General features: G+C 33.0%; 1 protein-coding gene and 1 pseudogene across 5 annotated transcripts in view; both read right to left on the reverse strand.

Annotated features, from left to right (window-relative positions):
• The window catches only part of Ipo11 (importin 11), a 202,416-nt gene that overhangs the window by 104,517 nt on the left and 70,714 nt on the right, over positions 1-27,185 (reverse strand). For all 5 annotated transcript variants that reach the window (XM_071612569.1, XM_071612568.1, XM_071612567.1 and 2 more), the window contains 10 exons: positions 21,179-21,371; positions 20,304-20,456; positions 18,760-18,803; positions 17,412-17,502; positions 14,537-14,584; positions 13,692-13,797; positions 11,105-11,231; positions 5,032-5,065; positions 4,805-4,845; positions 3,017-3,133 (listed from right to left, as the gene is read on the reverse strand). In XM_071612569.1, the coding sequence (XP_071468670.1) occupies positions 3,017-3,133; positions 4,805-4,845; positions 5,032-5,065; positions 11,105-11,231; positions 13,692-13,797; positions 14,537-14,584; positions 17,412-17,502; positions 18,760-18,803; positions 20,304-20,456; positions 21,179-21,371 (954 nt within the window). The remainder of the gene's footprint in view (positions 1-3,016; positions 3,134-4,804; positions 4,846-5,031; positions 5,066-11,104; positions 11,232-13,691; positions 13,798-14,536; positions 14,585-17,411; positions 17,503-18,759; positions 18,804-20,303; positions 20,457-21,178; positions 21,372-27,185) is intronic.
• Positions 8,748-10,011, reverse strand: LOC114094974 (transmembrane protein 183A-like; annotated as a pseudogene).

A 27,185-nucleotide genomic window follows, 5' to 3' on the forward strand; every position in this document is an offset into this window, starting at 1 on the left:
TCACAGGTTAATAGAAAATGATGTCATATATGCTTTGTTTTTAATAAAACAGCTTACCTAAGTGCAAATTATACTGTTTCAAAAAAGAACCAGCATTTGTTCATTCATTTAACAATTATCTGATGGCATCTTCCCAGTTTCAGACACTTAGGACAGGCATTGGAAAGAAAAACTATATACAGAAACTATATAAACCCCTATTGTGAAAAATAATACGTGCAATGGTAAAGGTATAACAAGATATGGTGGGAAAACAAGAGAAGAAAACCATTTTTGAAGGATAAAATTGTTATGCCCACTATGATTAAGTTAATCTGTTTGTAGAGGAGGGAAAAAAATAAAACATAGCACAGCCTGACTGTGTGTTTCTTGAAAAGTAAAATGGATCTACACTAGAGCTGGACAGTGTTCCAGCTCCAGGCTTAGGACCATGGTATCTGAAATCACTGAGAAGGATATCCTTGATCATAAAACAGAAATATTAGACATTCATAGCTTTAGCACTATCCGAATCTTATGAAATAAGATAAAACATTACTCTCAGAAAGGGTTTCTTTATTCTGTGTATGCAACATTGAACTTTAAAAGGGTAGCAAAACAATTATAGGATTTATTCCCCTTCCTAGTGATGGTGGTAACAAAACTTAAATTTATCTGTTCAAATATTTCAGTGAGATATAACTAAACAAATATTAAGAAATGTATTTATTACCTTGCTTTCATGTAATAAATTCATCACCTACTATGTTATTTTCAAAATTTGAATCATACTATTACACAGTTAATACTGAAAACTCTTTCGCTTAAGTGTTTCCTACTTAAGATCACTTCAATTAACTTAAAGCAGGCAATTATGATATAAACAACATAGGTTTCAACATACCAAATTCAATACAATCTACTGATAAGGAAAATAAGACTGAGTTTATAAAAAATAGAAAAGATACTCCAAAGAACAGAAGGTGGGGTAATAAAATCAAACAACCTAGTTACATATGAAAGCCATAATATATATATGTTATATATACATATATATACATATACATATATATAAATCTTAACTTTTCTTTTTTTAATTTTTTTTTTTAGTTATAGATGGACACAATACTTTTATTTTATTTATTTTTATGTGGTGCTAAGGACTGAACCCAGTGCCTCAGATGTGCTAGGCAAGCACTCTACCACTGAGCCACTACCCCAGCCCCCAATCTTAGCTTTTTATTAGAATATACATTCTAACTTAAAGTTAATGCTTCAAAAACAATGCTTCAAAAATCACTTATAGTCACTATTGTTAAAAAAAAAAAAATCAAAAGGGCTGGGGATTAAAGATAGAGTGGTAATATGAGAACCAAAAAATATTCCAATGAGGTAGAGAAACCATGAAGTCAAATGTTGCATCTCCTAATAAAAACTGGTATGAAGTTCCTCAAAATATGATCCAGCAATCTCAAAAGAATTGAAATTAGGATCCTGAAGAGATCACTCATACTCTATGAGTTCATTTTAGCATTATTCACAATAGCCAATATGTGCAATCAACTTAAATATCCATCAACAGACTGAATGGTTAAAGAAATATGTGGTATATAAAAATATATAATCTCAACAGCTTGGGAGGCTGAGGCAGGAGGATCTCAAGTTAAAAGCCAGCCTCAGTAACAGCAAGGTGTTAATAAGAAAGTCAGTGAGACCCTGTCTCTAAATAAAATACAAAATAGGGCTAGGGATGTGGCTCAGTGGTTGATTGTCCCTGAGTTTAATCCCCGGTAAACTACCACCTGAGAAAATCTTGGCCAGCTAGTCTTCTGACAGAGGATTAATATTCAGACTATATAAAGAACACACAAAAAAAAAATTAACACACACACAAAAAACAAACAAAAACCACACACACAAAAAAACCAATCAATAAATGGCAAATGAACTAAACAGACATTTGTCAGGAGGAAAAAAATATAGCGGTCAACAAATAGATTAAAAAAAAAAAATTGAACATCGTTATTAACCAGGGAAACGCAAATCAAAACTACACTGAGATTTTCATCTTACCTATCACAATACAGTGATTTTCAAACAAAGATATATTGTTGTGAATGAGGATATAAGCCACCACAGGATAATAATAATGTGCTCCCAGGGTTATCAATTTTTCACAAAGATGAATAACAAAAGAAACCAAATAACTGATAACAACCTTACACATCATTTTTATATTAAACCAAATGTAGATATAATGTGGGCAAAACACATTTAATTTTTAAGGTAAAATAACAGATCCCTGAGAAAATGTGTACTTGCTGACAAACACCTGTGGCCATGCCTTCAATTGGACTGAATTTTAAAAGTGTTAAGACTAAACCAGATTTTCTAAGTTATGGAAAATTCTACTTTCTTTCTAAATACCTCTACTATGTTGATGTAGTTTTCTCAAATTTCAATTTTTATTAGTTATTTTTTAAAAACATGTATAGACATGTAAATTCTAAATACATAAATAAAATCACAACCAATGCATTTTAATGAACGTATTTTTGGGAATGGGGGCAGGTACCAAGGATTGAATTCAGGGGCACTTGACCACTGAGCTAAATCCCCAATCCTATTTTGTATTTTATTTAGAGACAGGGTCTCACCAAGTTGCTTAACGCCTCAATAAGTTGCTGAGTCTGGCTTTGAATTCTCCTGCCTCAGCCTCCTGAGCCACTGGTATTACGGTGTGACCCACTGCACCGGGCTGAACACATTAATTTTCACATTAACTTTTAAACAATGTAGACTGACAGCTGGAGCTGGAGCTCAGTGGCAGCACAGTTGCCTGGCATGTGTGAGGCACTAGGTTCGATCCTCAGCACCACATAAAAATAAATTAAATAAAGGCATGCTGTCCATCTACAATTATAAGAAAAAAATTAATTTAAAAAGAAGTAGATTGAAAAACAAAGATATTGATGAATTCTACACATATTCTACTTACCTCTCTGACACTTATTTTCATGTTTTATAACAAAATTACCTGCATGTTGACTCTTTCAATCACACAAGAAAGGACATGCAAAACGTGCATCTTCGTGTCACATTCTGTAACTTGCTGTAATAACTGAAAAAGTAGTGTGAACATGGTCTCCAAATACTGTAGGTAAAAGGAAAAAAAATTGAGAAGTAAAATGTATAGACCTCTACATCTACATTGACGTAAATAAAAAATAAATCATATTGAAGCAATGAAAGATAACCAGAAAGTCAAAACCTTAGTAACAATTTTAAATTGTTCAACCACCAATACATCTAAGACATTAATTTGTTATTTTATTATTACTAAATGTGTCTCTTTCACAATCTTAATCACCCACAAACTGAATGTTTAGAAAAAGACTGTCTATACTATGAATGTTTAAAATCTAATTCTATTAACTAATGTTTAAAATCTAATTCTCACTCTTCTTCCACATATTTCTATTACTAATCACAAAATGTTTTTTTTTTTTTTTTGTAATATATATTTAAGCAAAAAGAACATGAATTATTGTACTCATGGCCAGCTATCTGATGTGGTCTTTAACTTATGTGGCATGGAGATACAAATTTTGGGAGATAAATGCTTGTTATTCTATGAATGACAGACCATTTATTAAAAAATAAAAAACTCATAGCATGTGTCTGGCTTTGAACACCTACATTATAAAAATTATGTTTGAAACTGACAAATCACAGGGACTTATATAAACCATTCGTTCACTCAGATATTTGGTTAAATTTTTTTTTAGTTGCAGATGGACACAATACCTTTATTTTATTATTTTATTTATTTATGTGGTGCTGAGGATTGAACCCAGTGTCCCACGGGTGCAAGGCAAGCACGCTACCCACTGAGCCACAACCCCAACCCCTGGTTAATTTTTTATTATTGTTTTTGGTGAATGTTCATTTTTATATAAAATACTAAAACATTTCTTTCATTAAAAATATCTAATAATTAATTATTTTAAAAACTCATTCCTCTACAAGTTTTCCAATCTATAACACAAAAAAGATAAATAAACAACAGACATTTTATCATATAATTTTCTTCTCATCTAGTCTTCTTAAGAACAAACACTAACACTTCAATGTTACTAATATATTTAACAAATGCTTACTGAGAATCAACTATTTGAAAACACTATGCTAGGTGCTCAGGATTTAGTGAATAACAAAAAGATGAATATGATTTGGTATTCTCCTCTTCAAGTAATTTGCAATCTACTGTCAAGATTCACCCATGTAAACCCAAATAATGGAGGGAAACAATATAAGGAATAAAAGTAACAGACAGAGATGGGTGTGGTGCGGAATACCTATAATCTCAGCGATTTTGGAGGCTGAGGCAAGAGGCTGAGGCAGGATAGTAAGTTCAAAGCCAGCCTCAGCAACTTAGCAAGATCCTGTCTCTAAATAAAATATAAAAAAGGGACTGGAGATGTGCTTCAGTGTGTCCCTGGTACCAAAAAAAAAAAAAAAAAAAAAAAAAGTAACACATAAATTAAAATATTAGATATTTTATAATTGTAAAAAAAGAAAAAGTTGGTGTTTAACTTCAAAATCAATGACAAAATAGTTAAACAAAACTACACACAATAAAAGTGACCTGTTTCCAACAAGTTTATCAGAAGAGTTACAAAAAAAGTGAGATCCTCCAAAATGATCCAATGTATTTTAAAATTCAGTTTTAATAAACAACTATTTATGCATGTATATACATAATTTCAGTTATAAAACAACACTTGTTGCAATTGTTATAAAATCTGGAAATGAATATTCTTACCGGTAGAAACTGATCTGTTCTAAATTCAAAATCATCAACAGGTAAATGAAGTTAAGGAACACAGAGAACTCATAGGAGGTTTATCATGATAAGAATATATCTAAAACAAATATAAACCAATCAAAACCTACATTTTAAATTAACTCAAATTAATTTAAAATATAATAATTCATAAGTGTTAACAAACTTCTTTGTAATAAAGTACTTTTAAATTTTTAAAAGGATATTCAACTTCAGAGTTGTGGCTGTTTCAATCCGGACCTAAAGAAAGTACATCACTACATTTAATCATTCTAGATTAATCATCTACTAAATCATCTACTAAATTAATCATCTACTAAACATCATTATTATCTAATGAAAAAAATTATTTCAAATCATTTTCTCTACTTTATATTTAAAATTTTTTAAATAAAAAACAATTTTAAAAATTTTGTCCAGACTTATTTTTTTTAATATCAAAGTCAGAGAATTAAATGCAGAAATAAAGATAGTCCCCCTTAGCTGGAGCAAGGGATAAAAAAAAAGATGATAATAAAACATTATATATTTCTACCTGAGTTTTCTAAATTTACTTAAGGAGCCTTTAATTCAGGCTGGATGGATGCTTCCAGGAAGAAAAACAAAAAATTGCCAGAAGGTAGATGGAGAGCGTGGGACTTAGGAAGAACAGTGTGTAGTTGATGTCAGGGCAAAGGAAGGCTGAGAAGCAGGAAGAGCAGGAGTAGAGCAAGCACCAAGATATGCAAGTAAAGGGTGCAGGAGGAGATAAGGAGGAATAAAAGGGGAAGGGAAGAGAACACAAACTCCCATTCTAACCTCAGTTACAGGAAACCCTTCAAATACAAAAGATATATTTTCTAAATCCCAAACTTCACAAGTATAGAAAGTTGTACAAGCTTCTGAACTCCCAAATAATATGTTTTGCTAGTATGTCTTCTGAGCAAATCATATCATTACAACATGTTTCATTTTCAAAAATTCAATGATTATTTGCTAGTAGTCAACCTGCCCAGGAAGATGGCCACTTTGTTACTTCTCAACAACCACCACACACCCCAACTACAGACCTTTTGGTTACACCACAATTTATATCTTATCTAGGTTCCCACAAGAGTGAAAGATCACATTAGAACTAAATTTTCAGTAGTTTACTGCTTATTTCACTGAAGGTTGCAGATAACCTAACTTAAAAACAAACATTACCTCAAATTACTGAGCTTCAAGACATAATTAGTTCAGAAACTTTAAAACCTAAAGAAGCCCAGTTATACACACCAAATATTCTGGTTACCAAATCATCTGTGGGAGCTAGGGGTGTAGCTCAGTAGTAGTGTTTGCCCAGCATGCACAAGGCCCTGGGTTTGATCCACACCACAATTCCTCTCACCTAGTAATTCTAATTTACTCTGTAGAAACTTAGTGTTCTCAAACCTGAAACTTCTCACAAGCACTGCACCTGCTATGTAATATGTCCTAAGTGTGAAGATGGAAGGGAGATTTTTTTTAAAATAGATATTTTGGTCTGTGGTACAGAATATAAGTCAATAGTCTCAAATTATAGTATAAGGAACTTGTAATATGTTTTAAAAGAGCCAGTTAATAAGTGTAAAGAGGGGCTCAATTAAAAGCAAGTGTACACATTATACCACTGCAAAAAAAAAAATGATTAATTGCAGGGCTCTATGGCACATGCCTGTATTCTCAGCAGCTAAGGAGACTGAGGAAGGAGGATCATGAGTTCAAAGTCAGCCTCATCAAAAGGGAGGCACTAAGTAGCTCAGTGAGATCCTGCCTCAAAATAAAATACAAAATAGGGCTGGGGATACAGCTCAGTGGTTGAGTGCCCCTGAGTTCAATCCCCAGTACAAAAATAAATAAATAAATAAAAATAAAAAAGATTATTAATAAATATCATTTGACTTTTTTTAAAACCATAAAAAATTTGTTAGTATTCAAGAGTATAAGAATGCATTTCACAGCAAGTGTTATGAATTACTATAAAAAAGGTGTTGTAATTGAAACAATATTTAAATGAGAAGAAAAACAGGACCACTGGAATAGAACAAAGACCAAAAACAGACACACATTTGTGTCAATCTGGCATATGACTGGGTAGGTCATCTTATGAATCACTGAGAAAATTATGGATTATTTGACAAGTTACTCCAGGAAAAAAAATGAAAATTTAATACTTACTTCACATCATATTCAAAAGCAGATTTTGAATATGACAAAGAAAAAAAAGAGGATTTCTTAAACAAGAAACAAGAAGTACAATAAAACATAATCTGACTGTAATCTATTAAAATTAAAAACCTCTGTTCAACACAGAAGACAATAGGCAGAAACTAGAAAGACAGAGAAGGATTCAATTGCAATTTTGTAATGTTTTATTTCATAAATACAATTGACATACATATGTTAAAAATATAATGTTGGCCCTCATACAAAATTTATGGAAGGCTGCAGTAACTGGAGAAGTTGTTCCTATAATTGCAGCACTATTTCTGTTCCATCATAGCCTGTGTCTCCTTGTAAGTATAAGAAATAGAAAATGCAGTTGCTCAGTATCAAATCTATACCAACTCTACAAGAGCACTTAAACAAGAAAGTGCAGATTTGGAAAGTCAGAGACGATTTAGATTTATCAGAATCTATACATTTTGTATATCTGGATATACACATGTATAAATATATACACACTGTGTGTATGTTTACACACACGCACATACTATCATGTTTGTATGTATATACATATGCTTATATACATACTATTGTGTGTATATATATGTATATCTAATATTTATGTATGTGTAAGGCAACTTTCCACATTTCTCTAGCCAGCACTTCTCACAGGTCTAAATTAAAGCAGTATAACCTCTATATTCTTGATCTTGGACAGGCACAATGCAAATATTCATTTTTTAAGGTTCTGACCAGTCCTTAATAAAGAGACCTATGTTAATATTTGGCCATGAAATTATTTCTCCCCATTAATATTTATTAATAACTGGTATAATTAACGTTCCACTTTTAAAATAATGATAAAATAATTCATTTTTGTTTTCTTTTTTAATAGACTGATTATTATAGAGAGGGTATGACACAAGAAAGTTCTCTACTTCCCAAAGAAAGCTGAATTGAGATTTAATACTTTTATAACACACAAGTCATTTAAAGTCTTTTCTCGGATATTACTGACGGAAAAGCAAATGGTATTTCCAACTATGAAAACAAAAATTTAAATCTTGTGTTTTACTCTGAAGCTTTTGAAAAGTAAATTAATTTCAGGAAACCATAATTTTTTTGGGGGTACTGGGGATTAAACTCAGAGGCACTCAACCACTGAGACACATCCCCAGCCCTATTTTGTATTTTATTCGGAGACAGGGTCTCACTGAACTGCACAACGCCTCGACATTGCTGAGGCTGGCTTTGAACTCCTGATCCTCCAGCCTCAGTCTCCTGAGCTGCTGGGATTACAGAGGTGTGCCACCATGCCTGGCTAGAAAACCACAATCTTTAAAGCAGTTAGGTAAAAAAAAAAAAAAAAAAAAAATGGGTTCCCTGTAACCTCCCATATTTATACCATTTAATCACTACAGAATGATATTTAAAATAAATTCTCAATTATTTACACAAAGTAGATAATATGTAAGTTGAAAAATCCAAAGATCAGTTCTATTTGCCTTTCAAATGTACAATGTTGCTACAGCAAATTTATATTTCTTTTTTTTTTTTTTTTTTTTGCTTGAAGATTTAAGAGTTTAATTTTTCCCTAGAGCAAGATCATCCATTTTCAACAGGATGAAAGAATATAGAACAATAAACTCAATAGCACCAAATGGGATTTAACACAGAAAACAGGGCCAGGTTTCTCCTTTCAAATGCAAATTTTACATTAAAATATGTTTATAAACCATAGTTATTTTCCTCTTGATTCAATCCTTCTCCTCCAATAATAGGAACCAAAAGAGCATATGCATTACTAATCAGATATACAACAGAACCATCCCCTTCAAACTGAAATCTGATTACTTATGGTCTAGACTCAGGGCTGCCCCAAAGGATGGGAAGCAATAACTATGCTCTCAGGGAGAACAGATACTGCGGATGCCACCAATCAGAGTCGGACGCTGTGCACTGGAACCAGGATGACTTGCACACCCTGTTCACCGCGCAGGTTCCGACCACCGTGGACAGGAGAATCTTGGAACACCAGTCTCACTCGATGATGCCGCATGTCTGTGCTCACATTAATAGTAAACAGGGTAAATATCATTCCCATGACAATTGGAATAAAGATGAAATTGAGGTGGTGACCTGCAGTAAGCAGCAGTCCTGGTCTGGGTTAGTATGAACATCTTCATACTGAATGGGGGGCTGCAATCGTTCCATACATACATCTTTAATCTAGGGGACTGTTTTTTGAACTTGAAGTTGAATTCCCACATTGGTTCCTGTCTGTTCCCAACAATCTTTCTGCACCAGAAAAGTAAGCATTTGGAATTCTTTAATGTGCTGGGAGTGCCTTCTGGAGTGGCTGGATTATTGGAGATTCGAGCAGCAAATGGTTCATACATATGGTACAGAGAACACATGCCCCGAAGACAGCGCAGCTTCTCCATTGACTCTGGTCGCAGGCTCAAAGGCAGAGAAGCATCCAGCGTGTAGTGTCTTCGGTACAACCTGGTCCAAAAGGCAGCAGTGCAAGTGACAGTCCAGGCATTCTTACAAATCAAGGAAAAATTCACAATGTCCTCAGGACGGATGTCGGAGGCCAGCAATAGCCAAATATCCCATGGGATACTCTTCTCCTCCAGCCCTGTCCAGGTCCTCTTTGTGCCTCTTGCTTTTCTTTTTTCTGGAGACAGTTCTCTCATGGATGATTTCCTCCTGGGCATCCATCTCATCACTGATGTCTATGATGTCACAGGACTCACTAACCCCAGAAAGAGCTTCCTCTGCAGGAAGCTGGGAGGCTGCCAAACCACAGAGATTTTAACTTCCTGCTGAACAGCGTTGGCGGCGGCTTTCTTGACCCGTCCAGACTTCACGACTGCCGGATCAGAGTTGGCATAATCCGCCAGAGTCACTCGACCAGAACAGGCGACGTGGGCCCAGAACTTGAGTCGCTTTCCTCTCTTGGGCATGGCAACCATGTTGGGGCGAGACCGACCTAGTGGGCAGGGACCCCGGGCCATGCCTCGGGCCGGCTCCGCAGCCATCCTGCACCCAAGGCCGCTGCTCTCGCGATCCAAAATTATATTACTAATTGCAGTTTCTTCGGAATAAAGTGTGGCCTAAACCTTTGCATGGGAAATCAGATGTGTTGAAAGTAAAAATAAGGGGGTGGGTGGAGGAAAAGCTGACACTGAGAAATGATGAGACAAGATCTTAGCACAAATTGGGGGTGGTGAGACTGATTTTACCCAAACTTCTTAAATAGTATACTGAAGACAAATCTAAACCCAAAACAAAAACGTATATATTAAGACACTAATATATTCATTCAAACATACACTAGAGCACTAGCAGGAAAAAAAAAAAAAGGGAGACTGTTCTATACATTTTTAACTGTTGAAAGTCACAGGCCTGTTTAAGTAACTGACCTATATAGTAAAACAACAAACCTACTGTTTTGAATGAGGGAAAAAAAGCAATGAAGACACTATTATCAAGCTTCAATAATATGAGAAAATCATGTGAACACCATTAAAAAAATTCCTAAAAGGAACATCAATTCCAAAGGCAAAAACGAAACAAAGGAAAAACACATAAATGAAGAGCAATCAATCAACAGTAAGGGTGAAACAGATTATGATACTGTATCAATGAAAAAGACTGTCCTGAATAAGAAAAAGAATAAATACTGTAAAAAGGTATTTTAATGACGGTAATCCATGCAAGTCAAGAGATAAGGCAGAATGAAGCCAACTTCAGCAACTTAATTAAACCCTGTCTCAAAATTTAAAAAAAAGACTACAGATGGGGGTCAGTGGTAAAACGCTCCTGGGTTCAATCCCTAATGTCAAAAACATAATAATAAAGGGGTCTTTAAAAACTAACTGCCTCATTTTTTCTCTCACCAAAATATTAAAAATGATTTCAGAGTAGTAGTTTGGATACATGTTTTTTCAATGACTCAGTGGGAAAGGCAAACAATAATCAAAAGTTTCCCTGCCCTCAAATCAAACTGCTAACTAAGGAATATCACACTATATAAATATGAACATTTTCTGACTTTAAAGTTTAGCACAGGTTGAAATTAAAAAACAATCATTTTAAGCAACATACCACTAAATCTTGATCTTGAAGCAAGTTACAGATTGCCTCATATAGCATGGGTCTTAAATCAGACTTGAATTTCACAGAAATCCACTGACCGATGAGCCAAATGACCCTGCGTCGCAATGGCTTATACCTAGATAGGTTAAAATCATGAAAGTAAAACGTTAAGTATTTTATTATATGTCACCATTTAAATCTAAACTGTAGTACTGAATGCATTCTACATTCACATAAAATCTTTAAAGCTACCTGAAAAAATTTGTCACAGTACAAAATACTACCAATACAGTCCTGATGTAAGTAAATGAAAATTCTTAAAGCCCACATAACCCTGATTCTACCACATCAGAGTAGCAACATAGATCTGTACATTAGAAACAAAAATTTTTACTTCTGTTCCCCAAGTAACTAAAAATAGTGTTAATTTCTTACTGCTAAAGCTGCAGAGATCCCATAAAGTAATAATAAAGTAGCTCCTACATTCAATTTTCTTATTCTAGTTGTTGATTCCATATTATTTTCAAAACATTATGAATGATCTCTAGGATTATATAAAATGTGAGAAATAGAGAAGTCTGGTGGGTGGTCCATTTTCAGAATATAGTATTCAGCCTTAATTGAATCTAACTGTAGCCATTTTTAATTATAGCCCTTCCTTTGTGCCCATCACAGTTTTAAAATTAGCCAGTTGTATAGATTATACTTCCAAGTCCTCCAATCAGCACTGAATTTGTTAGGTGTGTAAACAGGCAGACTACCAGGCTGGGTGTGCTTGCTAGCCAGATTCCAGTAGCACACACTTCTGGCAGAAGTAAAAGTTTGCCTTGCCCACACACTTTTGGGCTCATGTTTGATTTCTTGCAGTACCTTGTTATTTCTAACATAAAATATACATATAAATTTACTGCTATCAGTTTCCAGAATGTGACTCAGAGTATAAAAACAATCACTTTATATTTTAAAAGTTTTATATTTTCAGTACATATACGCACATTTATTTCTGTGATTATCTTTGCTAAAGGAAATGAGGGTTACTAAGGAAAGAAGAAAAATCGCAAAGCTCAAAATACTTGTGTCCAAAATTTCATTCTTGACACAATTCAAGATATAAGAACTATAAGAACAAAGACACAGGCAGAAATAACAATACTTGTATAAAGTGAGGTGAAAGAATCATCAATTTTGGGACTGAAATCCTGGGTATTGCCATATTTGGCTCTGTTCAAACAAATACAATAATGCACAGAAAGGTCAAATTCCAAGGTCAAAGTCACTACCAGACTACTTTATCCGTTTGTTCCTCAAAGTGTGTGCTTCCTAAACCAGCATCATCATCATTTTGGGAGTATGAGAAAACTAGAGTATCTGGTCCAGACCTTGTAACCAGAATCTACATTTTAACAAGATTTCCTACCGAGTGATTCATATATAAAATTTGAGAAACAACGGTCTTGACATCTGTTTAAGAGAAATATTGTACAAGTCATATAGGTAATTTTAAATTTTTTTTAGTATACACACTAAAATAAGTCTAAAGAACCTGGTAAATTTTAATGATATTTATTTCAATATACTCAAATTATCATTTCAATATACAATCAATACATATTTTACACAGCTTCCATTTTTAAACTTCAATTAACTAAAATTGAATTCATTTTTTCATTTGTACTAAGCATATTTCAATTACTCAATAGCCACATGAGGGGAGCTACTATACTGGATAATAAAGGTCTTAAACTAAACAGCCTTTTGGGTTTAAGGAAAATTATATTTCATATCTGCCTCCTCAAAGGAGGTTTCCTCTCCTTCAGAGTTTCACTAGGCCCCTGAGGGCAGAATGAGAGGCTACTATAGTCAATGTTGGATCTACAGGACATAGCAAATTCTAATTGTTGAACATTTTTTCATTGAAGAAATGATTGGAAAAAAAATGAGAAGATGAACAGCTACTTACTGGTAGAAATTACTTTTAAGGCATCTTCAGTTTTATAATTCTGTAGCTCTAAATGTTCAAAAAATGATCCTCATGAGGGTGGCATTCTATTTGATCAGTATTTGGTGCACAAATACTTACTAACCTATGACTATATGCTAACAGGCACCAGGTACACAGAAGGAACTTGATAGACCTACCCCCTTCACACCAGGAACCAAAATCCTTCTGAAATATTTTTTATAGTCTCTAATTTTAAACTAGAAAATAATTTATAAAAACTATGAAAAACTGTTTCCTTCTATCCTACTCATTTAATATCTAAACTTAAAGTAACATAAAAGCCAACTCTTGCTCATATTCTAGGTATAGAATTCATAGTCTTATATTCTACTAGGCACTACCTGCTAAGTCAAACCATGACCCTTTAAAAATTATAAACAATTTCTTAAAAAATATTTTTAGTTATACATGGACACAATATCTTTATTTTGTCTATTTATTTTTATGTGGTGCTGAGGATTGAACCCAGTGCCTCACATGTGCGAGGCAAGCACTCTAAGCCACAACCCCAGCCCAATTATAAGCAACTTTAACTGCTTCCTGCCTTCATCAGAAAATCAGCAATGTAAAATAAACACAAAATTTTATATTTACCTATTGTGAATGACTTGTAATTCTGGAAGAAGTTGGTTTTTAAACCACTGATCAAAATCAACACTATCAAATAGCTCATAAGCAGCTAATCCAACAGCATTGTACACTGAAAAGAAAGTTAAACCAAAAAAATCAAGGATATCAGATATTTGGCCTTATATAACAAATTAAACTTATTTTGAAACATGTAATATATTAATTAAGAAAAACCCACCATATGTTAACTGGGAGAGATTATCAAAGCAGATATTTTAGAGACATTAAGCTATTTTACTATTTTCCCCAAATACTCCTTAGTATTTTCAAATGGAAAGTTAAATTTGCTCCAATATTAGAGTCAATTTATAAACTTATAAAACAGCATCTGTTTCTAAACAGAGGCAATATTTCAAAACCTGGTCCACGCTTATCTCTCTCCACCCCATCTCTCCTCACCACAACCCCTTAACTTCTATGTTCAAGTTAAACCAAAACAGTAACAGTTCTAATTCTACCTATATTTTGCTCCTCTTATCATCAATCTTTTCTCCATACTGCTCAAGTCTTCCTGGAATCCTTTTGCACACACCTCATGTACAACTACTAACTCCTACTTGTCCTTGAGTTATCACAGTATACTTCTTTAGGAATCTTTCCCTAGATATACCAAACCAGCTCGTGTTTATCCCCTACTTTAAATGTATATAACCATTTTTGTCTGCTTATCTGGATATCTCTCTCACCAGATAGTTCCTATATTTTGGTTACTCTTGTATCCCAACTTTCCCAGCACAAAGTTTACCACAAAACAGACCCTCCATCTATTGAATAATTAAATATTTCTAAACTAATTAAGTTTAACATACCAGCATCTTTGATTAACAATGCATTCATATCTTCCACATTGGTGGGCCCTAAAAAAATAAGTATCAGTAAAAATAAGCAAAATTCATTTTAAGAATTTAAATTATTTTAATTGATACAGTAAACAAAAAAATCATACATGTAAATGGGGTAACCTGTGATGTTTTGATACATGTATGCACTGCATAATGTTTGAATCAGGTTAAAGGTTAAACATATTTGTCATCTAAAACAGTTGTCATTTCTTTATGGTAAAAACATTTAAAATTCTTTCTTCTAGGTTTTGGAAATACACATTTTTGTTAAATATAATTATCCTACTATGCAGCAGCACACCAGAAGTTCTTATTCCTATCTAACTCTAGCTTAGTATCGTATCCACTGATCAGTCTTTCTCCATCCTTTTCTATTCCCTATTCTTACCAGTCTCTGGTAACTACCTTTCTTCTCTCAACTGAGTCTACGAAATCAACATTTTTATAATTTACTTATGAATGAGATGATGCAGTACTGGTTTTTCTAATTTTTACTAGTTTTTTAAAAATATTTTTTTTACCTTTTTTATTCTAAATTAACCATTTATAACTATATGAATTATAGAATACAAAATGATGTTATTCTCTATGAATACTTATGTGAAATAATTAAATAAAAATGCTAATATAGCCATCACTTCTAATACTTAACATTTTTGTGGTGAAAACATTTGAAATCTATTCAACAACTCTGAAGTGTATAATACTCTAGTAACTGTATTTTCACAGTGTGCCAGACAACTTTAAAAATGATACTGTACCATGTGACCACTATCTCCTCATTATCTTCATCCCTCAGCCTCTGTAAACACTAATCCATTCTTTGCTTCTATGGCTTCTATCATATTAGGTTTCACATACAAGAAAGAACACGTGGTATTTGTGTTCCCATGCCTAAATCAATTTCACTTAGATAATATCTACAATTCTAATCATGTTGTAATAAATGACAGTTTCCTTCCTGTTTAATATTTAATAGTATTCCACTGTGTATACATACTACATTTTCTTTATCTATTCACCTGCTGATAGACACTTCAGTGTTTATTCAATCCTAACTCAGTTTTTCAATTAAACTAAGTACAACATACTTGGTAATATTAAGCATATCTACAAGGGGGAGGTCTAAATTTTATTACCATTGCCTTCATAGAACATGGGTACAAGATGTAAAGCTATAAATAACATCAAAAATCTTTTAAACATATTCAAAAAATGTATGACAAGCAATATTCTAGAGAAACATATACCACAAATTGTTAACTGTAATATCCTCATTATAAAAGAAAATTCTTTGAAAAAAAAATTAAAAGATGAATTAGAACAGGACAATAAAAAGTTGGCAGTCTTCGCTATTTATTCATGAAGGATACCAGAAGTAGACATGGAAAACACAATTTCCTTAGTTAATAGATTTCTATAAAAGAGAAAAATTTCTACCAACTTTCTCAAAGCACTCTTCCACTGCTAAATAGGAATTTTTAAACTTATTCTAATAAGCTAGAATAAGTTCGTTCTAAATAAGCAAACTGATGCAGAGCTAGAAGGAAAATTGAACTCAGAAATCCTTGAAAACCTTACCATCAGACAGCAAATTTAACCTAAATAATCTATCACTTCCTTCAGTGGCTAAAAAAAAAAACAAAGTAAATTCACGTAATACTCTATAGAAGAAAACAGACACCAACAAAACCACATGCAAAAACATACAAAGCAACTTACGTAGTATACATATTAACAAATTTAAGAAACTAGTAATTAGACACTGCAAATCAATTAATAGTAAAATAAAATAATGTCCAAATAATCTTTTAAAATTAACATAATTATATTACTAGCCTATATTTGCTTTGGCTTATAATTTAAACAGAAACACTAATCTATTAAGCTTTTTGAAGAACACAGCTTCTTAATACAAACAAGATCAAATATCACCATTCCTACAAGAAATTTTCTTTCTGTCATTCCTTTAAATCTCTACCTACTCAATGTGATTCCTGCCCCAACTAATCAATCTATTCTCTAGGGAGAGTCCACTGCCTTCTGCCTCTTATATTCATAAAACAATCACTTCCTCCTACCTCTACAGGTAAAAATCTCAGGTTCTGTCTTGAACCTCTTTTTTCTCCCAAGACTCCTTATATACATGTATTCCAAAAGTATCTGTACCTCCAACCACTATTAATGAGATAACTGCTTTGCCTATCATTAAAACTCAAAAGGTCAGGAACATTTTTTATTATTTTGCCTTACCCAGCATATTCAATCAGTTGTGAAAAGTCAAACAATAAATTAACAGTTATTGACTATGCCAGGCATTGGGAATAAAGACTGAACAAAATAGCTGTGATCAATGTCCCCTGAGTCTGGCACAAAATTCAGAAAATATAAATCAATGTTAGTTAATAGTTAAATAATTATTTGTGAACAAAATGCAATAAACAAGTACCTAAAACTTACTCCATCATTCTCTTTTAAATCCATACATTCTTTCCACTCCCACTGCCACCACCCTATTGAGTCCAACATACTATGTTAACCTTTATTCATTCCTTACCATAACATGTTCCAGAGAGACTATCTCCCCAAGGAATGTGATTGCCATTTTGCTCATGCTGCTACTATGTTTACGACAGCAAAATCTAATTATCATATCCAGACTATAATTCAAGTCCTATCTCAAATGTCCTCCTTTCAGGAAGGAATGCATTCAGTCTTTTTCAAATTCATATCCATTATATAACCTAAGAAATAGCATGTTGCACATAGTAAGCAATTAACCATTTTTTACTGAACATTAATTAAATGGATAAATAAATATATATCTCAAAAAACACATTACCTTGAAGGGTTTGCATCATTTCTAAAAGTACAGGAGTAAGAGTCTGATTATATTCATGGAATATATCTATAAATAGTACTTCAGTGCAAGGCTGGAGGGAGAAGAAACAAATTTCTAATAAAAATGATGGCATATTATAATTATTTTATAATAAATCAAAGAACATACATTCTTAAAATCCAAAACTTTTAAAAACTCTGGATTTAAAAATAAAATAGTACTGGGTGTGGTGGCACATGCCTATAATCTCTGTGGCATGGGAGGCTGACGCAGGAGGACTGCAATTTCAAAGCCAGCCTCAGCAACTAGGTGAGGCTATGAGCAACTCCGCAAGGCCCTGTCTCAAAATATTAAAAGGGGCTGGAGATTTGGCTCAGTGGTTAAGCACCCCTGGGTTCAATCCCTAGTAACAAAAATAAAATAATATGTATTTTTAACAAAAACAGTAACAAAAATCGTTGTTACCTATATTGAAAAAATGACTCATTGTGATTTGTAAAAGTGCTGAATTGCTAAATGGTTCAAAATAAAAAAGAACTGTAAGTAAATGTCTAAAGTATTCTGCTTTATGTTTTAAAAAAATCTTAGACATACAAAAAAACATATGCTATGTCATCCCAGATATTTTCTTCAAATTAGTTTGGGGCAGGAATGCTTATTATGAAACTAGATTAGCCATATGTTAATAACAAACTAGGTTTTCAGGAAGAGTTCATAATTTTATTCTGTTTTAATATGTTTAACCTTGTCCATAAGAACAAGTTTGTAAAGCTCCAGTAATTTCTCTGGTTTACAATTATAAGCTTATAAGTCTAAAAATATTAAGATGTATTTTTAGAAAACCAATGGCAGATTATATGAATTATGTAAAAACAGGTCTTAACAAAAAGAACAGCTCAGTGACCACATCTGATAAATTTTCATAAAGGCAAAACATTTGCCATATCAATAATGTGCTCCAAAAGCATGACACTTGGTAATAAAGAGAAATGAGATATCTAAAGAAACTTTGTTAATGAAATACTAAGGAAAAAAAAAATCATTCTAGCAAAAAGTAGCAGCATTCACTTCTACAAATATCCTTCATTTGTTCAATGACAAATTATTTCCCAAGAAACTTTACTAAAAAATTGAAAAACACAGTTTGCAAACACCAAGTTTAACAAAAAAATTAAAAATTCAGATTAGAATTCATAATTTATTCAAATACTTTTCTCTAAACAAAGTTTCTTGTAATTAGAAACAATTTCCTATCTGTCTGACTTACTGTTTAGAATTTAACAGTGTCGTTTTCTAAGAGCTTGAGGATTAAGCTTTACCCTATCAGTTTTTTTCAATTAATACTTACCCTCAAACTATATTTCCAAGAATCTCCTCCTGTTTCTTCCACTGCTGCAATTAAAAGGACGACAAGTAATGTTTTCCAGAAATGCAATAACGATGTTTACAAAATCCCATTTGGAAAAACAGAGATTTCAATAATAGCACAGTATTTCTGTGAATGGTTTTCAACATAGCACTAAATGCAAATCCTTGAAAACACAAACTTACAGAATTCTTTCCTATAAATCACAGATAACATTTGTATATTACACAACCTCCTATCCAAGTGCTTATTAAATCCGTAAACGTTCTTGCTTTCATTAAAAATTCCTTTTGGAGGAAAGCTCAATGTACCTATCATTTCCAGAGTATATGACATCATCTGATAATATATCATTATAGTCCTGATAATCATTGCAACAATGTAATCATATTTCTCAACTTAAAATTAGTCATTTTTCATAAATTTCCTACATGTATTTATACTTGGAGTAAAATACTTCAGAACTTTAAAAAAATCTAGAGGTTTCATTCCCTCCCACCTCTTCTCTTTTTTGGGGTGGTGGTGTGCTAGGAAATAAACACAGGGCCTTGCACACATCACGCAAGTGCTGTACCACTGAGCCACAACCCCAGGTAGGGTCTCAATTCCTCATGTTATACAATACATAAACTACATAAAGAAAGCAAGAAACAGAAGATGCTAGTTAGGAAAAAGAAGACGACGAAGAAAAAGAAGAAAAAAATAAAAATGTATTGTGTAATATATTTTTAAAATGATTTCTAAATTAAAAAAAAGAAAAGGAAGGTATATATTCCAAAACAATCAAGGCATTCTTAAAATATTAGCAAATCTATGGGATCCAGTTAAAGGGATAAGTAGAGAATAAAATCTAGCTCTTGTCCCACTAATGGCCAAAGTAATTCACACAAAGGCATTTTATAATTACATGATTCCTTTCTTTTCTATAGCAATGGCATGATAGATTTGTTACTCACTTATCTATGTATCTAATGACTGATCTACTACTAAAATTCAAACAGATAGACAGGTCTCCTGTTAGGAAAAACAAGCATCAAAAAAATTTCCAGTCTAGGAGAAAAGCTCAGTGATACAGTATGTGAGTAGCATTCATAAGCATTTACTGAAACTGTATTTACAATCCCCAGGAACCCTTCAAAAAAAGATCTTCTAATGTCTTTCTGAAGTACAACTTTTCAAAAGTGAAAAAAAAAAAAAAAATGGAATGAATCACAAAAGAGAAATTGACCTAACAGGGCAAGAAAGTGATTTTTAATTTTTGTTTAAAACCATGTATTTGTAAGGGTATCTAAAAACTTAAAAGGTGTCTTCCTGAACAAAATTTTCCACTATAGTTGAATGAATCATTCATTCGCTGTCTCAAATTGTTCTAAAGGGTAAGAAAGACAACTAAAAAAAAAAAAAAAAAAAGATACCCATATCAAAAGTACTACATAAAAAGACTTTGTTATTATACCTATCATTCAAGATATTTGTTTATGAAATGGGGAGATAAGCCACAATAATACAAAAAAAGTAATTCTTACTAAAGCCTTCTGGATCTTCTTCCCACATTGTCAATTCTTCTTCAGTTAATAAAAAATAATGAGAGACTAATCTTCTACATATCTCTGTCAAAGTAGGGTATGTGAAGAAGGCCATCTTAATCTTATGGGCTTCAAGAGTTTCAGGGCTGCTATCTAGAAAATTAAAATTTCCAAGTTAATTGTATAGCCAAACATTCTACTGAAGCTGGATTATATATATATATTTTTATAAAAACATGCTTTTGGGGGTAAAGATAAACTTTGTGCATAAACTTTCATTTTTATTAGGAACAAATTTCAAAGAGGCTCTTTATTTATAATACACCTCATCAGTCCAGCCTTGTCCACATAGCTTATGCATTGTTATGCTATATTACTGCAGCATATTGAAGTGACCAACTGATATGTATGTCTGTCTGTCTCCCTTCCATTTACAAACCTTCCTCATTCATCTTGGAACACATGCACATGAAGAAATTTCAAATAACATACAATTTAACCTGTCTATAAACAACCCTACTTCGTATAAAGTCAGAGAAAACTTTAATTGTTCAAATGAATACAGCCTACGACATGAGCTTCAGAGGTTATTATAGTATATAATTCTTAAAGTCCTTAAGCTTGAACTGATCTTCTAAGGTGTTACAAAAGAGAATTTGATAAATGTACAGTGTGTTTTTTTAAAAGCTGATATTCACATATTAAACACTGTAATGCTTTCTATTTCACTTCCCAGGAAGAGTTTATTTTCCAGACTAAAATAAATGAGTTTCAAGAAAAATCTATATCAAAATAGCTATTACTTCACACTAAGATTAAAATAAAAAAAAGTAAGACCAGGAAAAAAAAATAAAAACCTACCAGTAATGCATTACCTTCAAAATTTTTGGATGGCTTATAAGCATAATTTTTGACAATCATCTTAATAAGATTCATGCACTGGACAATGAATCTTTCAAATGTAACGCCTTCACCCACTTCAGTAAAAACATAGCTTACAGAAAATTCCAGTGATCTCTGAATTAGAGGAGTAAATGAAAATGGATGCTGATCCAAGAAATCTAAAAGCTGTGAAGAAAAAAATTAAATGCATTTTTCCCAAATTCGTATTGGAATATAATCATTTCAGTTATAAGTTTACTAATTAAAATTTAGCAAGTTTTGAACCTTGGTAAGAGTCTACATATATTCAGTTTTATATGTACTATAACCCTTCTCGAAGTACATAATATAACATAGATTTTGCCACATTATATCTCATAATAAGACTTTTCTATTATTTCCATTACAGGGACCAAAAAAGTCCTGCTTCATACTAATTTGATAACAATGAGTAAAAGTGATACAAAAGCATTTTGTATATAAAAGGTAGGCTTTTTTAAAAAAGTAATAAATAAAGGGAAAGAATTAAAAAATAATCCTGCCTTTCTGTATGAACTGTATTTCGATGAACCAAATAGTTCTGATGAGGGAGATTTCTTCTTTATAGAAAAATTCCAGCTAATAAATGCAAAAAGGAATAATAGAATTAGAATGCCATCATTTTGTAATCCAAATCAAATCATGGAACTAGGCATTGCTCATCCATGGCTGCTAAAATCTAGAAGGGAAAGGGTGCTGAGAAACTCGGATAGCTCACTCATCAATCTTCGCCTTCTAATAGAGATAATCAGATATTGTGTGTCTTTTGATGGGCTGCAATATGAATACACAACATTGCCTACAAAGTATTCTTGTCAGCACCCCCTACCAAAAGAAAATAAAAATACCCTGAATGTGACCAAGCTTCTAGATGTAACTACAAATTCATGAGAAATATAGGGGGGATAAGAAGAGTGTGGAGACAAAGGAATATCTTAAATAACACATAGGGATGCAAGCAAATTCAAAACATGGCGAACACTACAGGAAAGTACCTATTACTTCAACAAATAAAGAGCAAGGAAAAAAAAGAACAGAAAGGTAACAGGTACTATCCCCGAGTCAAATAAACCAATTATAAAAAGTTTATACAAAGAGAAATCTGAAAACAGAATAGATATTTAAATAAAATCAAGAAGCTATTAGTACTTTTTAATGTGACAACTGTGTTTAAGAATGCTTTAGGAGGGGTTGGGGCTGTAGCTTAGTGATACAGCCCTTGCCTCTCACGGCGAGGCACAAGGTTCAATCCTCAGCACCACATGAAACATAAATTTACAAAACAAAGATATTGTGTGTCCATCTACAACTAAAAAAATTTTTGAAAAATGAATGACACAGTGCTGCATCTCCAAACAGGCTGCCCAATGCCATCGCATGGCCTGCCCTATCAGCCCCATCTCTGAAAGCGGTAGCCTTCCTCTTGGGACAACTCCGCAGTCATCCTGGTTTACCTTCGATGCCAACATCACCAACTTTGGTTGGGGCAGCTTCCACCTTAGGACACTGGCTAGGGCCTGGAAGCCTAACATCAAGGTACCTACAGGTTTGACACTGCCATCACCACAAACTAGGGAGGAGCCCGCCTTCATCAAGAGACAACAATCAGCACCTGGAAGACCATCACCAAGGTCCCTGCAGGCTTGGTTACACCAGAGATATCCCTGCTAGTCTACTTCTCTTGATTCCTATTTCACTCCTCCTGTGATCTAAAACCTCTCTATTCCCACCTCCTATCTCATAAACCCCACATTCAACACCTCACCCCCACTCTTTCTTTGTCCATCATTAGAAACTGTAGAACCTTATGCAAACCTACTATTTATACTGTATTTACTAACATCATTTCTGTTTATTGGGACAGAACTATAATTGTCTAAAATATGAGCTGCATATTGTCTGCATTGGGTGCTATAAATACTGATCTTCCCCCTTAAAACCAAGTTACTGGTAACCTGCAGGAACACTACAAGATTATAGGGTAGAAACTGTAATACCTCAGATCTGAACTGCTAGAGAGAAAGACACATGAACAACATAAAAAAAAAAAAAAGAGAGAGAGAAGAAAGTGCCCCAAACAAACTAAGATGCTACACTAATAGACTGCATTGACAGTAAAGTAGATGGAATGTCAGAGAAGGAGTTCAGAATGTATGTACATAATTAAAATGAAATGCAAAGCAAAGAATGATATAAGAGGGCAAATACAGGCAACCATTGATCACTCCAACAAAGAGATAAGAAAGCAAATAGATGTAGCAAAAGATTACCTCAAGAAAGAGAGATTCTTAAAAAAAGAAATCCATGAAATGAAGGAAACAATAACCCAAACAAAAAAAATCAATAAGAAAGCATCACCAATAGACAAAATCACTTGGAAAACAGAATCTCAGGCAATGAACACAAAATATATAATCTTGAAAATAAAAGTTGACTGCACAGTGAAGATAGTAAGAAACCATGAACAGAACCTCCAAGATTATGGAATAACATGAAAGACCACATCTAAGATTAGCAAGATAAAGGAAGGCACAGAGATACAAACCAAAGGGATACACAATCTCTTCACTGAAATAATATCAGAAAATTTCCCAAACATGAAGAATGAATTGGAGGGGCTGGAGTTGTAGCTCAGTGGCAGAGTGCTTGCCTAGCACATGTGAGACACTAGGTTCGAATCTCAGCACCACATGTAAGTAAACAAAAGAAAGGCTCACTGAAAACTTAAAACAAAAGAATAAATTGGAAAATACAAGAGGCCTACAGGACACCAAATGTACAAAATTAAAACAGATCCACACCAAGGCATATTTTAATGAAAATGCCTAGCATACAAAATAAGGACAGAATTTTAAAAGCCAAAAGAGAAAAGTTTCAGATTACATACAGGAGGAAAACAATTCGGATCTCAACGGGTTTTTCAACCCAGACCCTCAAAACTACAAGATAGCTGGAACAACATATACCAAGCTCTGAAAGAAAATGGATGCCAACCAAGAATCTTATATCCAGCAAAATTAGGCTTCAGATTCAATGATGAAATAAAAATCTTCAATAATAAACAAAAGTTAAAAAAAATTACAGTAAGAAAGCCTGCACTACAGAAACTGTTCATGAGGAAGAAATGAAAAACAACAATGAAAATCAGTAAAGGGAGGAACTACACTAAAGGAAAGCCAATCAAAGGAGAAACCAAGAGTCAAGTTAAAAACCAAAATAAACCAAAATGACTGGGAATACAAACCATATTTCATAATAGATAATATATATGTTTGAGTAAAGAATATATAGGCATATGTATTATTTATATATATGTCAAAACATACACACACACACAATGTATCAAAACGTACAGTTTAGATTTAGGGATTAGGTGAAATTACAATAGCTTTTAAGTCTTTGTAAAATCTTTTGAATTAAGCACCTAGAGTTATAATTGTGAATTTCGGCTGCAGTCATAGGGATTAAGAATTGCTGATTAATATCAGGAATACAATTAGCGTTATGGTAGTAATTTCTATACAAATAAATATGAATATATATAAATAAATAAATATCTAATATACAGAAATATTTGTGAAAAGTGTTATTATTTGTATATAACAATATTTATGAATTTATATTCCATAATATATAGGTACATTCATGTAAATTGTTATGGTTTATATATACAGAGGTTCCGGTGAGGCATACTGGTAGATATATAGGAAGAGGTGTAGAAAAATAGTTAGCATTAGTTTAGGTTTTAAACATTATTATCCAAATATATGAATACAATATAAATATATATATAAATACATTAAAATATTTAAATGTACAGGGATTTGTATACAGTTAACTTTTTTTGAGATGGAGGTTTACATTGTTGTTCAGATATATTTTAAGAATATGTAACGGAACATATATAAAAATTTATGGGCAGAATTTTGTTTAGCATTAGGGCACATACCTACGTATGTTTATAAACATATAAAGAAATATGTATGTAAAAATATATATGAGGGGGCTGGAGTCATGGCTCAGTGGTAGAGCGCTTGTCTAGCATGTGTGAAGCCCTGGGTTCAATCCTCAGCACCGCATATAAATAAATAAATTAAATAGAAGATCCATTTACAACTAAAAATATTAAAAATAGATATATATGGGTATTCAAAGTAATAATTACAATTTTTGTTTAGAAGACTGATGGTTATGGGTAGGGTTAGGTTTAGTTCTGAGGTAGGGACTAGGTTGAGGGTGAAGGTTACCATTAGAATACATATATCTATATACGTACATAAATATGAATACAGAATTAAAAATTTACATGAAAGTTTATAAATATAACTTTTATCTATGTTTATTTTAAAGTTATGCAGTATTTTTATGTTTGTAATAATCTGGGGTTTGCCCATGGAAATGAATATATGTAAAATATCTATGAAAAAAATGAAAGGTCAAAATCTTTATAAGAAAAAAAAAAATACGCTTTGAAAAAGCCAAGTGCAGTGGCACACACCTGTAATCCCAGCAGCTCAGGAGGCTGAAGCAGGAGGATCATGAGTTCAAAGCCAGCCTCAACAAGAGCAGGGCAATAAGCAATTCAATGAGACCCTGTCTCTAAATAAAATACAAAACAGGGCTGGGGATGTTGTTCAGTGGTTGAGTGGCCCTAAATTCAATCCCTGGTACCAATAAAATAAAATACTTAAATACTATAGAACATCTAGGATTTGCTTTGGAATAATTAGCAAGAGTGGGGAGAGAAAGGAAGCACACAAATAAAATAGGATTTACCATGACTATATGTTGATAATTGTTGAAACTGGATTATGAACAAATGGAAACTTATTCAATTCTATTGAAGGCATATATGAGGTTTCCCAATTTAAAGGTTTTCATTAAAGTCTTAGAGATCATAAATATAGATTTTGTAAATAAAATTATTGCTGTGAACTCATTCTGAAAAGTAGAATAAATTACAGATACCATCTATCTACATCATCACCTAAAGTAAGAACTAAAAGAAAGAACTACAGCAGGGCATGGTGGCACATGCCTGCAATGCCAGCAACTCAGGAGGCTGAAGCAGGAGGATTGTAAATTCAAAGCCATCCTCAGAAACTTAGTGAGGCCCTAAACAACTCAGCCATACCCTGTCTCAAACTAAAAATAAATAAAATGGGCTGGGGATATGGCTCAGTGGTTAAGTGCTCTAGGGTTCAATTCATGATCTCAAAACATAAATATAAAAAGTAAAAGCAAGAACTATAAAAACCAGTGGGTCAATAACAAATGTGTTTCTAATACAGACTATCTAAACAATGTTTTTAAAATTTTACTTATATAATTGATATACTGAGCAGGAACTGCAGAGATGCTGGCAAGTGTCAGAGATATACACTGCCCAGCCCCACTGACTAACTTAACTTCATCATCCTGTTTTACTTTGCTTGATGTTAAAGGATTGGAGGCAACTTTATACTGGATCCCAGAAGGTCAAGTTTTACTGTTGAGGCTATCTGGAACATAAGAAATGAAGACAACTAAAACTAAAAGTGACTACCACCTAAACACATACGTATAAACACAGTGTCTCTCTCTCTCTCTCTCTCTCTCTCTCTCTCTCTCTCACACACACACACACACACACACTCCTTTTCTTTCTCTCCCCTCCCCTCCAGATTACTCCTGTTCCTTTTATCCCCAAGGGAAACAGACAATTCTAACCCTAATACTGAACCTTCATTTATTTATTTTTTTTCTTTTTTTTTAATTATTAGTTGTTCAAAACATTACAAAGCTCTTGACATATCATATTTCATACATTTGATTCAAGCAGATTATGAACTCCCATTTTTACCCCGTATACATATTGCAGATTCACATCGGTTACACATCCACTTTTGTACATACTGCCATACTAGTGTCTGTTGTATTCTGAACCTTCATTTAAAAAGGGAAAATAGCCAGGTGTGGTGG

The sequence above is a fragment of the Marmota flaviventris genome, chromosome 5 (genome assembly GCF_047511675.1).
Source record: "Marmota flaviventris isolate mMarFla1 chromosome 5, mMarFla1.hap1, whole genome shotgun sequence".
NCBI classification, from domain to species: Eukaryota; Metazoa; Chordata; class Mammalia; order Rodentia; family Sciuridae; genus Marmota; species Marmota flaviventris.